This window comes from Cucurbita maxima, unplaced genomic scaffold (assembly GCF_002738345.1).
Source record: "Cucurbita maxima cultivar Rimu unplaced genomic scaffold, Cmax_1.0 Cma_Scf00002, whole genome shotgun sequence".
Taxonomy (NCBI): Eukaryota; Viridiplantae; Streptophyta; class Magnoliopsida; order Cucurbitales; family Cucurbitaceae; genus Cucurbita; species Cucurbita maxima.
The window spans coordinates 1,122,222-1,139,338 of NW_019272018.1; the positions used below are offsets into that span (position 1 = coordinate 1,122,222).

General features: G+C 35.1%; 2 protein-coding genes across 2 annotated transcripts; both read left to right on the forward strand.

The window, feature by feature from the left end:
- The first annotated feature begins 2,939 nt into the window (after positions 1-2,939).
- Positions 2,940-3,811, forward strand: LOC111470173 (organ-specific protein P4-like). Its single transcript, XM_023115694.1, has 2 exons — positions 2,940-3,017; positions 3,161-3,811. Exons 1-2 carry the CDS (start codon positions 2,979-2,981, stop codon positions 3,749-3,751), a joined length of 630 nt encoding a protein of 209 aa, XP_022971462.1. The 5' UTR covers positions 2,940-2,978; the 3' UTR covers positions 3,752-3,811.
- Positions 3,812-7,659: 3,848 nt separating this feature from the next.
- Positions 7,660-16,937, forward strand: LOC111469426 (SWI/SNF complex subunit SWI3D-like). Its single transcript, XM_023114686.1, has 7 exons — positions 7,660-8,274; positions 9,463-9,980; positions 10,154-10,792; positions 11,659-11,822; positions 11,897-12,852; positions 16,137-16,324; positions 16,398-16,937. Exons 1-7 carry the CDS (start codon positions 7,806-7,808, stop codon positions 16,668-16,670), a joined length of 3,207 nt encoding a protein of 1,068 aa, XP_022970454.1. The 5' UTR covers positions 7,660-7,805; the 3' UTR covers positions 16,671-16,937.
- Positions 16,938-17,117: the final 180 nt, after the last annotated feature.

Sequence of the window (17,117 nt, forward strand, 5' to 3'; positions counted from 1 at the left end):
ATTATATTTTTTTTTATTTTATATTAAAAAAAATTGAATAATTAGCCGACAACATCTCCCAACATATCACCTTTTTATTATTCAAATATTATAAAATTTGAAAACAAAATGTTATTGGATTTGTAAATTATTGGTTTTTTTTTGTCCTATTTATTTGAATTTAATTCATCACACATTTGTATATCCACATGGGTTCTAACTTCCAACTTTTTCTTAGCTTTTCTAATCAAATATCTTCGAACTTAAACTACCAATGGACAACATAATGTTCATGTTGGATCCAAAATCGTAATACAATTAAGCAATAAAAGGGTCCAAACGTGTCAAAATATTCAAAAAAAATTTGAAATTTCGAAAAACTCATTAACTCAATCCAATCTGTACAGTGTCACGGTCATGTTCGTCCAAGGCGTGTTGCCCATGGCCGCATGCCTATGGCAAGCCAAACCCTTGTCATGTCTTTTCATTCTAGTGTTTTTACTTTTGTAGTTCCAGGGCGTATGACGCCTCAAAAATATCATGTCTAGGCCTGCCAGACATGAAATGCCTCAGAATGTACTATAGGGGGATATGACTAGTTGTCAACTTCTCCCTACCCAAGGTTATATATGCTAAGCCGTTGTTATCTCTCTCTTGCTTGCTTATATAACGTTTCTTTCAAAAATCTCTCTTTCTAAAATCTCTCTCTACCCTCGTTTTCTAAAACCTTCTTTCAAAATCGAGGCTAGAGGCTCGATCATACGTCGCTTGGCCGTAGGTGACGCAAGAACAAATTGGCTTAGCTCACTTGTCGTTGGAAAGTGAGTGCTGCATAATCGCTAGTCCGCTGCCTTTAAAAGTGCGATTGTGTCACCTAGGACACAGTGTGGTTATACCATGCGTCTATGTGTGAGTAAGTCATGCTTGAGTATGTGTCTGTAACTCCCTCACATCACATATGGGGCGTGTGAATTAAAAGACAACAAGGTGTTTTTATGAACAATTTGAAATTTTGAGACCTACAAAGAAAAGAAGCTTAGATTGCTATAGAGGATAGGAGCGAGTTTTATGAAGTTTAAAAGGAACCCCGTAGAAACCTACTAAGAATTGGATACGATAAGAGCCTACAAGTAGTTGTTCGCGTACCCGTCTCTTTCCCCTTTTCTTTTTCAGATACTGTTGAGGTGGGGAGATGCTCGGGAGCTACGCTGTTAGCTAAAGGTGTTGACATGATGCGTTAATTTGTATTTCTTTTAGGGTTGTCATTTGTAGTATTTTTGTATCCTCTACCAAAACACTTTGGGTGAGAACTTGAGGTAGTGAGTGTTCGAGAGCTATGCTATCATAGAGGGGTGTCAACCCAGGCTGTCAATTTAATTTATAATTTGTGCGTTGTCATTTGTATTCATTTGTATCCCACTCCCATTCGCCGTTTGTAAATAACTTGAAGAGCACCTATCTTGTAAAATTTCCGTTTTGGGTTTTGGATTTCCACGATGGTGTTGTATGCCTTTAAATTGCTCAAAATTTTGCCATACTTCGGCCTTCATTTGTTTGTTATTATATCGTCTTTTTAGTCAAAGTCTGAATTTCAAAAGTTCAAAAATTGGGTATCGTCCCAGATTTTGAGAAGAAAATTGATATGAAGTTCGACTCTTTTCCCGCATATTTTAGGGTTTTAGAAAATCGAGTCATTACAAGAGTGTTTTATAAATAAAACAATTAAAATTCAAGGGTATTTTTGAAACCATACCCATTATTTAGAGGTATTTTATATAATTTAGCCTGCCAAATTTCGCCGAAGAAATAATTTGCTCTTTTTAGTTTATTTAATAGGGGTTTTCTATTCGGGCATCCCCAAGATATGTTTTCCGATACCGCTATTCAATTACAACCCATCTTTGCTCAATAGATACAAAACACTCATGCTTTAGCACTTAGTATAACGGCCCCCGGTGCAGTAACAGGCACCAGTTTAACTTGGGGGATGGTGATTTAATCACAGTGGGTGGCAAAGTTGCTTTGTTACCTATTCCATTAGGAACGGCAGATTTTTTGATATATCATATTCTCGATTCACATAACAGTATAAGTTTTTACTAGTCATAAACTATAAATTAGGAATAAAGTAGATTTGGAGAATCAATGTTTGTTGGAGTTTATAGAAACCCTTTTCAACTTGGGAGCAGTTGATCATATCTTATCTTTATTTTATGATAAAAAATATCATGTTTTTCATTGCTTCAATTATTTGCAAATGAATTCATATGCTCTCCATTATTTAGCGGACAATATCCATCAAATAAAAAAAAAATATTGCCTTTTTATTATTCAAATATTGGTCATTCTTCTTTTAGGATGTCTAAGGCATGTTGTATGTGGCTTCATGTCGGATGTCTCGATCATATTGGTGTAGGACATGTTGTTTATGGCTACATGTTCATTCTAAACTTTTTTTTACTTGCTTTCCTGTTAGATAGGTTTTTATTATTATTATTGGGTCAATATGGGGTGTATGACCTGTCATCAAAGTCATGTCTACACCAAATATACTATTAAAGATTTTAAAATTTAAAAAAAAAAAGTGGTGGTTAAAATAAAATTTTAAAAAAATAATAACCATTGGATGATGATAGTGTCGTATTAGCTAATTTAGAGGAATACTACCTCCATTGGTACGAGGCCTTTTGGATAAGATCAAAGCAAAGTCATGAGAGTTTATGCTCAAAGAGAACAATATCAAACCATTGTGGAGAGTCTTGTTCGTCTAAAATGATATCAGAGCCATAAACTTAGTCGTGTCATGCCAACAGATTGGTAAATTCTCAAATGTCAAAAACTTAGTTGCGTTAATAGATCGATAAATCCTCAAATGTATAACAAAAGACTCCAAACCGAAAAGAAAATAAAAGTGATTGGATTGCTTTTTGAAAATTTATCCTATAAATAAACATGGGTTTTGAGGCAATACGTAACTTAAAGGAAAGAGCTGAAAAGATATGAAGATGAGTCCATTCACTCTCGTTTTGCTTCTCTTGGTATGAAATTCCTTTTATTTTCTTTGCAACATTTTCGAACTTATAATTTGTTCGTGTGTTTTCGAGAAATTTCTTATTATAATTTATTAAACCGTATTTGATCTCTTTCTTTTTCGTCATTTCTTATTATGGTAATTGTTTAGCTAGTCGATAACATAGAATCAAGGCATGAACCGGGAGTACGTTGGAGTAATGTGATTGAAGACAAGGCATTACCAGAAGCAGCAAAAGTGAAAGAAGATAGCATTGAAGATAAACAGCTCCTAAATGAAAAACTTTTTGTAAAGGATATAGAACCGAGGCCAAGTATTTCATTTTATCCAAACGATGTTGAAAAGAAATCATTTTCTAAGGATATTGAGCCACGACCAAGTGCAACGTTTTACCCAAATGAGAATGTCAAAGTCATACTTTTTGACAAAGATATTGAGCCACGACCAAGTGCAACGTTTTATCCAAATGGGCATGTCAAAGGCATACTTTTTGACGAAGATATTCAACCACGTCCAAGTTTATTGTTCTACCCAGATAATGGGAATGCCGAACTTTTCGCTAAAGATATTGAACCACGACCAAATGTCTCGTCTTACCCAAGTGAGAACAAGGATGAACTTTATACCAACGATGTAAAGCCACAACCAAGTACGACAGTTTATCCCCACGATCTCAACTCAAAAGCTTCTTCCACTGATTGTCACCACGATGAAGATGACATACAGATCACACGAGCCTAGTGTTATGTCAAAAACAACCGTGGGCGTGGAAAGATTATGATGCAAGAAAACAATGGAGCCTTTAAGAAACCTTAAGCTATGATCCAACTACTTGTGGTTTGTAATTTACTTTGTGTTGTGGTTTGTAATTTACTTTGTGTTGTGTTGTGTTGATGTGATGTGATTTGTAAAATAAATAAATAACTTATGTTTAAGAATGATCTATTTCGATTTAAGATATAGTAAGACCGAGTGTAAAATTATTCATTAACCAACCTACATATAAACTCTCGTCAAACCTTCTTCTATTAAGTGTTTTCTTAGGCTACGTGTTCTATCAGGGTTCGAGAGTTAGCCAATTTTATGACTCGAGTCATTTTAACCCTATTAGACTCATTTTATGACTCGAGTCATTTTAGCCCTATTAGACTCTTGAGTTCATGTACTCAACACACTTCTATTTTAGGGGTGCAAGTCACCCATAAGATTTTCTCGAGGGTTCTAGGTGCATTTAATCTCTCATTCCTTCTCTCTAAGGTCCATCTAATCATTACACTTCCTGCATATAAGTCGAGGTGCCCTCATCTATCGTGGGTTCAAAGGTGAGTTTAACATGTATGGACAAGTCCGTCACTCTCTATAGATAACCTTAGTCTCTCAAAACCCTATATGTGTCTATTACTGAGTGCTAGCTGAAAACTCCTCCGATGGTACTAACAATCTCCCTATTTCTACACCATTTCCGGCTCTTAATAGTTCAAGATGTTAGCTTTTTGGCCTTTAATCTCATTTTAATTAATTTTAATCCATTAATTATTGATGTTTTGATGATAACAAGCCTACTTTTAATTATTAACAATTTTCAGTATTTTGAACGGTCACAGTATAAGGTTGGGAATGACGATTTCAACGACTTTTCAATCACTAAAATCAAAACTAAAACGAATAAATTACGAAGTCGAGACAACATACCCGACGTGATGATGTGACAGTTAAATCAAAATGATGACCAATCAAAATATGACACTTATAATTGTGGAGTTTTTTCTTCCTATTATATTTCAAAATTATAAAAATATAAATTTGAATCTAATCTTACCCAAATAATTTTTATTATTACTATATTATATAATTTTATTTTAAAATTTTGGTGGTTACTCACATAATTTTTATTATTATTATATTATTATATTTATAATAAATTTTAAAATTTTAATTTAACCGTTATTCTTGTTATTTTTTATTATTATTATATTATTATATTTATAATAAAATTTGAATCATTTGTGAGTAACTTTTATTATTTTTTTAAAAAAATAATAAAAATAAATTTAGAAATTTTTTTTATTATTTACTTTTAATCTCCATCCTCCCTTTCTCTTTTAATACAATCCAATGGTCAATATTAATTTCACATTTTGCTAATTTTTTTCTCTATTTAAACTCATCTACTCTCCACATTTTCAATACACAACTTCCATAATTCTTCCTCTTCCATTTTCTAAAGTCTCCATTATTGTTCTTTACAAGCTTCCAGTTTTGTTTTTTTAGTTGTGAATGCTCCAAATTGTAAATCACTATTTTAGAGAGTTGTGGAATGTTCCTATCAAATTCAAATACTTGTTTGATTTTGCGTCATGGAAATGATTGAGTTTGCTCTTAAACTCGTAAAATGAGCGGTGTAGTAGTTGGGCTCTGATCCGTCGAAAGAGTTGAGAAAGTTCTTATTCAAATTCCCAAGAGGCCCTTGATGAGTGGAATAGGTCGAGTTTGACCGAACCACTATAAAACTAAGATTTTCTATTTTCTAACACTTTCCTATTTAATTTCAAAATTATTATTGTAATTTATTGTATGTTCTAGTTGATTATTGTTTTGACTTAACTGTTTTGTTCTAGTAATTATCATCTTCTACTCATTGGTAAAAAGTTTCATAATTAGAAAAATTAATGTTAAATACATTGAAATCCTATTCACCCCTCTAGTTGCCATACCGATCCAACACAAGATAGGTTCTATCAGAGTGTTAGAGTTAGCAATTTCGTAACTTGCTTGGCAGCTTGGCACATTGGTTACACTTCGCATTATTGAAATGCAACATATGATTTTCTATGCCTTTACACGATCATTCACCTCTATATCAAACTCTTGTAGCAAGAAAATTCATCTAATTAGTCGAGATTTTTGGCATCCTTAATCATCGCGTGATTAGTAAATACTTTGACCTTAAAATGGACTTGCATTCCTTCTCCGATAACTCACACAATCACTTCGGTACTATTCAAGAGTCTACGCCTATAAAAACCAGCATGCCCTAGGAATTTTAAGACTCTTATGATTGCACAGCAACTCACATACTCAATTTAGATGAACCAAAACAACAGGAGAAAGAAAATGCTAGCTTCAAGTATGTAGAGTAACAGAAAAATGCAATAGTACGTCTTCAACTTTCCACTTCTTGAAGATGGCAAACACATCTGACTTTGTGTTTCATAAAATAAACTCATACCTTTATGCGGAAAGCATGAAGGTGACATAGAACTTAAATCCACCAAATGATAGAACTGAAGATGATCCCTAAATGTCTGTATGGATCATTTCAAACCGTACTTTGTTTGGTGCTCTAATAACCTTTATGAAGCTAACTCGTTTCTACTTGCCCATAATGCAACTCTCACAAAAATCCATATCATCAGATTTCAAACTTTCTAAAACTTCTTTCGCAGCAAACATCTTCCTTCTTTTAAGGTTCATATGTCCAAATCTATTGTGTCATAGACTTGATCTGGAAGAACTCTTAACAATAGCAACCATGTTTATACACTTTAAAGTGGTGTATGAGGTTTCAGATTTTGTGTCACGTTCTACTACATAGCATCCTTTACGATCTTCCACGAGCTCTTTTCTAATATTTGTTGCATAACCTATATTGTCCAATTGACAAATGGAGATCATGTCCTTATTTTAGCTGATGCATCTAACACTTATGCCTCACTCACTTAAGTTCTTCAAGACTTTAGAACCGGGTGATTTTTCTTTTCTTTTTAATCTGAATATATCATTTTAGTCTCGATCATTTAAATATTTTAATTTAGTCTTTTCACCAATATTTTTCAACTACACTCCTTTTTAGTGCTTAACGTTTAAACAATACTAGTTGATAATTAACTTGCGTTTAAATTTTGATAAATTTTGGATGAGGAAATGGACCGATAAGGAAAGAAATATGTGTCACTCGATTAAAGGAGAAGTATGAATGAATCGAGACCATATTCGAACGAAAACGATACTAAAAGTACGATGATTAAGAAAAGTTTAAAAAGAGTTGAAAGTTACTATCTATACAAACAAAATGTGCATTCATTTTAGTGACTCAATCATTAAAACTTTAAACTTACTTATTGCAGCAAACTTATGTTGGATGACCTCCAATTTTTTTTTCTAAGAAGCATGTGAACAACAGCATCTTGGAGAACTAGGTGACACACAAGGAAACGTTCGAAAAATGACACTGTGACCTATATGGCTCACGACCTCATGTATTTATACGAAGAATGACACTGTAACCTATATGGGACACGACCTCATATATTTATACGAAGAATGGCACTGAGACCTATATGGATTACGACCTCGTGTATTTATGGAGTGTATAATGAGGAATACATTGTAACAAACATGAAATCATAGATTTGGTAATGAACCAGAAATCATAAATTTGGTAACAAACCAAGAAATTATAGTTGATTTATGGTAACAAACCAGTAAAACAATAGAGTAGATTATAATCTATGGGACGTTTCTTGTAACACCTCATGTAGGAAGATTATTTATAGAGAAAACAAAAGCAAAATGAAAAAATGTTTAAAGAAAAGTAATAAGGTTTTGTAAAAATTGGATTTCATTTTCCCTTTTTTGGAAGCTAAAAGTTGGAATTCTCAAGTTAAATGCATCATGGGAGCATGAATTCTGGGTCATCCAATAACAGTATAATCAGCAACAATGGAGTTCTCAAAAGCAAACACTGCCATCATCATCTACCACTGAATCCAGGAACCTCCAAGCAAGTACTGAAATGGAGGAGAAGCGCCGAGACGCCGGAAATTTACCGGCGAACACCACGGATTCGCCTTCATCGGAGCCGCCTTCGTCTCGCCGTCGAGCTGGAGCTCAGAAGCGAAAGGTCAGCGCTCTCGGTGGCTCTAACTCCTCATCCGCTCCTTCGAAACGCGTTACTCGGGACAAATTTGCTCTTTTGCATCCTCCAAATCACAACGGTCCCTTCACTAGAGCTCGACTTGGCCCTAACAATGGCGCTGGAACAGCATCGGGTAATGCGGCTGAAGGTATCTCCGCCGCGGGATCAGTTAAGGTGGAGGGATCTTTTCTTCATTCCGAAGTTCAGCGTGGAGACACACTGGTCGCCGCGGCGGAGGAATTGAACAAGGCGAGTAGATTGGCGAATTTGGAAGCGTCTTTCGTAGCTGATTTCGAATCTATTAAATCTCGGGGTATGAATGCTCACGTCGTTCCGAATCATTGCGGTGAGTTTGGTTTACACACATGCAAAATCCTGGTTTGTGCCAATTATTTTAGAGGCTTATGGAGATGACTTTCCTGTTGAGAAAATGGAGTAATAGGAGAAAATTTTGAGGGGCTTGATGAAGGAGAGCTCCCCACTTTTCTTTGTTGTGATTAGGAATTCATATCTCAGTAATGCATATCTAACTCTACATTAGGCTTCGTGTATCTGTTTCAATCAAGTTCAGTGCACATTTTTTCACTTTAATTTTGTAAACATTTATTAGCAAATCGAGGGTAGTTTAAAGAAAGGTATATATAAGAACGTGGTGGAAGAAATAATAGTTACATCTTGAGCTCCTTCTGCCTTTCTGAAACTGTGATTGAATGCAAGAACATGAGAAAAATTTAAGCTCTCTGAAAGTTCTTATTATCCGAATCAATTGTGAAGAAGGATGGTTTGAACAACTGGAAATTAGGCCCCTTTCTTAACTTCTAGCTCATTTGTGTTGGCTTTGTTCCAGTTCTCATTTCGTAGAAAAAAACTCTGTCAAAAAGAGGAGAAAATTCAGGTTATTAAATTTTTTAATCTGTGATTTTATTTTGAAACTCAAAGGCGTATTGGGTTTAGGCCTCCAATGCATTTTTGCATGAACCTCTAGATGTAAGCTTTCAACCTTGTAAATTTATTGGTCGTGAATTAGTCATTTTTGCATCGGTGGTAGCGTAAAATTAGAGCTGCACTGCAGTACAACTCTTCTTTAATGGTCCATTAGTTTTCATTAATTTATTTGTGCGGAGGTCGAGAGGTCGAGAGTTTCAGATTGAGAATATAATTACCCTGTAGATAATCTTATGATATGTGAAATTATTTGAATGATGCCTGTTATCTTGGATTGGACAAGTACGTAGACAGATGTTTTTCATGGGCATCGAGAGGGAGTCTCAACCAGTATTTTTTGTTTCCCTTTTTTTGCCTTTCTATTTCTTGTTCATGGTTTGTTTCTTAAAGCTTCTTAATTATCTAAAATATGTATTGAGATTGATTTGACTCAGAATAACCAGCCATGCAATAAGCTTAATTCTTCTTCTTGACAAAAATTTCCTTTCTACCTTTCTAGCCCCTAGAACAAGCTTAATCCAAGGCTTTCTTTCATTAGTAAAGAGATATCCACTAGTTCATTGATTATTGATTTGGTCTTTGTTTTCAGGTTGGTTTTCATGGACAAAAGTCCACCCGATTGAGGAACGCTCGATGCCTTCTTTTTTCAGTGGAAACTCTGGCACTCGAAGCCCTGATATTTATATTGAGATACGTAATTGGATTATGAAAAAATTCCATGCAAATCCTAGTACGCAGATTGAGTCAAAAGATGTATCAGAGATGGAAATCGGAGAACTAGAGGCTAGACAGGAGGTGATGGAGTTTCTAGACCATTGGGGTTTGATTAATTTTCACCCTTTCCTATCTGCAGATTCAACTTCAACAAGTGATGTTGATGATGAAAATCAAAAGGACTCTTTGGTTGAGAAGTTGTTTCACTTTGAAACATTAGAATCCTCTCCATCTGTTGTTCCAAAGACTAATGTTACCACCGCTCCACCAAGATTGCTTCGAGAATCTGCAATTTCTGAAGAGATGGTGAGGCCTGAGGGTCCATCTGTTGAGTACCACTGTAACTCGTGCTCTGGTGATTGCTCTCGGAAACGGTACCACTGCCAGAAGCAGGTTGGTTTTCAATTCAAAACTCCTTCCTTAAACAGTTTATTGTTGGAATATCAAATTCGTATTTCAGGAATCGCATGGATGCATAATCATGACATCTAAATTTCATGAGTTGTCTCGCCAGTCAAATGTTATGTATCATTTACATATCAACTAATAGTATTCATCTTTGACAGGCAGATTTTGATTTATGTTCGGAGTGCTTTAACAATGGGAAATTTGATTCTGATATGTCTTCATCAGATTTTATTCTCATGGAGTCTGCTGAGGTTCCTGGTGCTAGTGGAGGTAAGTGGACAGATCAGGAAACTCTCCTCCTCCTTGAGGCTTTAGAGCTTTATAAGGAAAACTGGAATGAGATTGCAGAACATGTGGCCACCAAAACAAAAGCCCAATGTATATTGCACTTCATTCAAATGCCAATTGAAGATAGCTTTCTTGAATCTGAGAACAATGATGAAGTCGGTGCAAAAGAAACTGTTGTTCCACCATCAAATGAAAATGATTCGTCAGTTCCCATGGATATCACTGAATCGATGGATAACAAGACTACTAGAAAAGAGGCCTCAAATGTAGAAAATGCCAGCAAGGAAGATACAGTTGAGGTAAAAGTGGGGCAGGATAATTCAAAATCAAAGGATGTTGAAGTAAAAGCTGCTTTAGACAACTCGAAATCAGAAGATGGTGGTCAGAAGGTTTCTGAAGACATTGCCTTGAATGCTTTGAGGGAGGCATTTGAAGCCATTGGTTATGTATTAACATCTGATCAGCACCCACTTTCATTTTCTGGTGTAGGGAACCCTGTCATGGCACTGGTAAGTTGAAATTTAGAGTATAAGAACTAATGAAATAGGTAGTCTTCCTCATTTTATTTGATCGATCTTGATAATTTTTAATTCATTGGTATATCTCAAATCAATTATAGTAGATTTGTCATTTGTCGGATCAATATATGGTGTTTCCATTGTTTCTCTGAATCAGTTTAGGATTAAGTCTAATGATGTTGATGTTTTTTGCTTTTCATTAAAAAGCATCTAAAAATATAACCACTTTTTATAATTGTGCAGTGAACCAAAAACTTAAGTCATCACCTAAGTAGGTTCCTTGTGTCTGTTGAACTTGGTTTCTGGCATTTTCTTCAATTTTCCAAGTCCCAAAAATAGAAGATGATTGTTCACGTGATGAATCTTTTGGATGACATGGCAGGCATTTTAATTCTTGTTAGCCTATAAGATGCACCAGGTCTGCACTGCAAAGGAGCAGTTTGACGTTCACTTTGTATGAACTTACTACTTTGCTTGGAGGTGCACGTCAACTTTGTTGATTCTAGATTCTTGCTATCTTTTTCCTTTTCTTCTTTTATATTCAATTCAAATAATTTTCTATCCTAGCTAGAAAACGTTGGTTTAGCTTGAACCTGCTTTAGCCTTCTAGAAGTTTTCTGTGAGATATGTGTTTACATGAACCAAGTTTTGACAGTTATCTTTGTTGCAAGTTCTCATTCATTGACTTCTGTTGTTGCCCAGAATTACCTTCAGTTAGGTACTATCATGTTTATCATATTTATAGATGGAGCAGAAATGCTTAAGCCTATACTCTTTGTTCTTATCAGTAATTAGCACTCCCTATAATCATAAATTTTATTGCTGGTTGTTTAAATTATTAAATACTTCCTTTTCAGGCTGCATTCCTTGCACGCTTAGTTGGATCTGATGTTGCCGGTGCATCAGCTCATTTTTCTTTGAAAAGCATATCTCAGAAATCTCCCAGTTTAGATCTGGCTACAAGACACTGCTTTATTTTAGAAGATCCACTAGATGACAAGGCACAAGCTAATTCAGAGAGGTACTTGACGTTGAGACTTGACATGTTTGTTTCAGTTTAGTTCTATTCTTTGATCACAACTGATACTATTGCAGGGTTGTCAATGTGGAAGCTCAGCAAAATGTCAATGAACAGTGTGAAAAACAGAGGAAAGACAATTCTACTTCAGTCTTAGATGACAGAGCCTTATCAACGACTAACATTGATTACAAAAATGGAGAATCTGAGACAGAGGAAACAACAATGGAGAATAGAAATTCTTCAGATGCTACTAAAGAACACGATCCAATGGTTAATCATGGTTCAGATGGAACAAATAAATTGAAAGAACTGACAGAACCAGAAGCTCAGCAAAATGTCAATGAACAGTGTGAAAAACAGAGGAAAGACAATTCTACTTCAGTCTTAGATGACAGAGCCTTATCAACGACTAACATTGATTACAAAAATGGAGAATCTGTGACAGAGGAAACAACAATGGAGAATAGAAATTCTTCAGATGCTACTAAGGAACACGATCCAATGGTTAATCATGGTTCAGATGGAACAAATAAATTGAAAGAACTGACAGAACCAGAAGTGCCCAAGGATGATAGAACAGGCATTGTTAAGGAAACTGAAAATATGGAATCAAAATTGACAACAAATACATTTGAAAAATTGGGAGAAGAAACTTCTTTTGAAAAGCCATCACAATCTACGTTGTTATCAAAGGATATACATATCTCAGATCTACAGTATGCTGAAAAAACTGAGATTCAGAGACAAGATCCATCTCCTTCTGTCAATACTTCAAAAATAGATGATGTGCCAAATCCTTTACCTTCCGTGAATGAACTTCAGCCACTTTTTGCTGCCACTTCAGTGAAAGTAGCCTCAAGTGATGTAGCTATGGTATCTGATCCTCGAGATAAGAGTGAACCTGCACAAACTGAAACATCTAAATCTTTGGTTGACCAGGGAGCAAGCAAGGTCTCTGATTCTTTGCCCACAGAAGAGAATGCAACTCCACAGCCAGTTAAACAAAATCCAGTTCTTGATAAAGGAACAGGTGCGTGTTTCTTTTGTAGTTTTCCTCTAGTTTTAATTTTGTAGTCTATGGACCTCCCACCAGGCAGGTTACATTTTTGAGTTTTTTAAGAAACTGTTCAAGACTTTCCAAAGCTTGCACGTTCCAAGGGGATGGGGAAATACAAGTTATTTCCTATTGAACAATATTGACTTTGATTTGTTTTTAGGAACTTTATCATGCACTGTGATGTATGTTTCTGAGAAAAAGGATCATCAAGAACCGCAGAAGGAGTTTAGGACTTCTGTTAAGTTTGCTAGGAACTCTGAACTTGGGATGTCCAATGTCTTAACGCCAATTTATTTGGTCGAATCTTAGAGAAAATCTTGCTCATTAAAGGTAGGATAAATTTCTACCTGCCAATAGGAAGATTATTTCCTTCAAATTAGACAAGAGGCTTGGATGGAAGAGTAGGCAAGAGTTCAAAATGGGCTTTGACTATTAACTCTTACCCTTTTATACTACTCACAAGATGAATTGGCAAGAGTTCTCTGGTTTGCTTGGACATTCCTAAATGAAAAAACCTGAAGTGGTCTTGAACTCTGGAACTGAATAAACAAGTCTATGGGCAACACAGAAGAGAAAAGTTTGTTGAAAATAAAAATTATAAGTGAAGGTTCCGAGGTGTTGAGAGAAGAGGGGCTTGAATTGAAAGAATAGTTTGAGAGGTTGCATACCAGAGAAGAATTGCCCAGATAAAAGGTTAAACCTTAATGGTTCCACAAAAAATCCCCTGTACAAGGCAATCAGGAAAGGTTTTTACCCGAGGAAAATCGAAGTTTTTATTTTTATTTTTACGGGAGCTAAGACATGGAGGTATTAACCCAACTGCTTGACTTAAAAAAGGTTGCTATAAATATCTTGCAATATCACTTAATTGTGTTATGTGCATGAAGGCTACAGAATGGCACTGCCTTTTATTTGCCTATTGCACCTTTGCAAGAAATTTCTGGGAGTTTGTGCTTGCTGCTTTTGATTGGTTCATGGTGACGGGAAACATCCAAGATCTCTTAGCCATCTTTCTCTTGGAACACCCTTTTGGAATCATTAGAGAATAAGCTTCTTTGGTTATCTATCAAATAGTCTTCTTTTGGAATCATTGGGAAGAAAGGAATAGCTGAATTTTTATTCTCATTGTAGTTTTTCTACCTTAGTCGCTAATTGGAGGGTTTTTTTGCAACTACCTTAGTCGCTATAGTGGCTGGGTTAATCCTTTCTTCTGTACACTTCATTCATCAATAAAATCATATATTTCCTCCAAAGAAAACGGTTTAAACCCAGGAAATTAACTCTTATCTTTCCATAATAGTTCAGTGGAAGGAAGTGTGAAAAATGGATATAAATTGATCAGAAACGATGGAATTTGTGTTGAATCTCTCTTAGAAATTATACAGAAGTACTTAACCACTCTCATCAACTTTTCTCGTCTAGTTCTTCCATCTCCTTTGAATTGGAGGGATTAGATTGGCGCCATGTTCTTTTAACGTGCCACTTAATTCAGGCACATTAGTACAAACGCCAATCCTTATAAGTGCAGCATTAAGGTACTTATACATTGGAAAAAAGTGTTTAGTACTACTATTTCAAGAAATGTATCCACTTTTTTTCATGAGAGATAAATCCTTGTTCTAGTGGTAAAAACGGATGGCAGTATCTTTCTTCTTGGAGAAAGTGTAATTTTCTTGGGGGAATCATACTGTATTCGACAAAACCAATCATAGTGAAGATTCACTTTATTTCTTATCCTTCAAAGTACCCTATGCCAAAGTCCATGACCTCCAATTGGAGTAGCCATCCCAAGTTCCTTTACTCCACCCATCTTCATTAACTTAGATTGGAAGGTCTTCTTGTAACCTCCCTTGGTTGGAATGAGACACCTTCTCCCTTTGCTCATTTGGATTGGTTTTGCAGAAGAGGAAACAAGTTGGACTAGAAATCAAGAGTTTCATGGGAAGAAAGGGGGCTGTAACACTTTTTTTAATAGTATCTCAACTTTGTCTTTGCTTTAATAATATGATGGAGCAACTATTTAAGCAATTTTTTTTTTCCTTCTCCAAGTTTTTAGGGTTTTCGTGGATGAGTTAGAATGGCAGCCTATGCATAGTAGAGATAAGTTTCGGAGATTAAGCATGTAGCGTTTAGTTTTGTTTCGACTTGATTACCTTGTCTGAAGAGTGTTGGGAGAGTATTAAATTGGATGTGTTAAAGGTTAGGAGACATGTTTGAAAGAGTTGTAGAGAATGATTTGAAGGTGATGAGTCCTGCAACATATGCTTTAAGATCACAGAATTACGTTTGGTTCTTTGTGAACAAGATGGTATAATTTCTTGTGCTTTTCTCATCCTTTGTTTTTTCTAGTATAATATATTATGATGAAAACTGTGTTCGATCTGCTGTGCTCATCATTTGTGTGTGTATATATATATATATATCTAAGGACGGGAAAATCCCCGAAAAGAATTAGTTGTTACTATGACACGACCAAGAAGCTAGAAAATGAACGTGGTACAAAAAGTATTGGTGTTGGTGATATCTTCTAAGAGGTCGTTTGGTTTAAGACTTTATAGATGCTTGGAATGAACGGGTATCTGTCATTGATATGCTTGGAAATAAGATTGCTAGGTATAAAAGATTATTGTGTTTAGTTGTGCATGATAACGTTATTTGGAATTTATGAGTACAAATTATGTTTATATTTATTTTATGGAACTAATGGAGATAACCTTATATATAATTTAATAGATTAATTAATGAAACAATAAAAAAATTAATTCAAAATATCACTAAAAACTAATCTTTTTTAAATCCAAAATTGATTTATTAAAAATAATAAATCCTTTTAATTGGATAATTGAATATGATTTTAGCAGATAAGTTCATTAATTGATATATTTTTGTCGACAAAATTAATTGAATAAATATATGAATATTATTATTTTTAATTTTAATTGATTAATTATGATACATTCATAATGAATGTACTCATCAAAATTAGTCAAAGAAATAGTTAATTGATTATAAATGATCGATTAATTTGTTATAATTGAAAAATAATTAAGTAAATTAATTTTGGTCAACCAAAATCAATTAATTAATTAACTATATTCAAAATAAAATTGAATAACACGAGCAGATCATCAATCTTCTTTCATTTGCTAGGTTCGGCCAGAAGTTCTCTGAGGTTTCAAAATGTTTGTATAGTTCTTTTAGGTTTATATACTGACTGCCTGTGTTATTTATCGTGCCTGTTTATTTGTTCATAACAGATGATAATCAAAGCAAGAACAATGAAGAAGAAAATTCCAAATGTACAAGTAAGAAAGAGGAAAAAGTCGATAAGCTGAAGCGTGCTGCAGTTACGACGCTTGCAGCAGCAGCTGTGAAGGCAAAAGTTCTGGCTAATCAAGAAGAAGATCAAATTCGTCAACTTGCCATGATATTAATCGAGAAACAGGTATATCGATCAAAGTTGGTTTCGATCGATTTTTATTACATTTTAATGAAATTATTACCCCTTCTTTGGGCAGCTGCATAAGTTGGAAAGCAAGTTAGCATTCTTCAACGACATGGACAACGTGTCAATGAGAGTCAGGGAGCAACTGGACAGGTCAAAGCAAAGGCTTTTCCAGGAACGTGCGCAGATAATTGCTGCTCGACTTGGCTTACCTGCTTCGGCATCACGAGGTGTGGCACCGGTGTTGCCAGGAAACAGAATGGCTAGGAACTTCCCAAACTCAGTTCCAAAGCCTCCAATGGGCATGGCGCCCCAAAGGCCACCAACTTCTGGACCACGGGTATAGCTAGCTGCTACTAATCCTAACCCGAAATATGCAACCAACCAACACCAGTACCACAATTTCTGTAAGTTCATTTTTCACCTGCAAATCATCAGGACACACTTTCTTCTGTTGGTTCCAAGTAAATCAAATATTAGCTTACTGATAGAGATGGCAACCATTGTAATACAGCAGAACTCACTTCAGTTTATCGTATAACCCATTTGATGTTTGTGTTGTATTTTAGTAGATTTTGGAATTTGGGAGGAAAGAGTATAATTTAGCTTGCCAGATCTGTTAGGCTTGTGGTATGTTAACCAGCCTATCGCTATGCTCGCTAACGAGCTCGTTATCAATTTTAGATTATTGACAGTTCAAGTTGCCATAAGAATATTCTCATGTTCGAGTGGAAAATTCAAATATCTAAACTTTTAGTCGAGGGTATATACCTCCGATAAGTTCTTATAACTT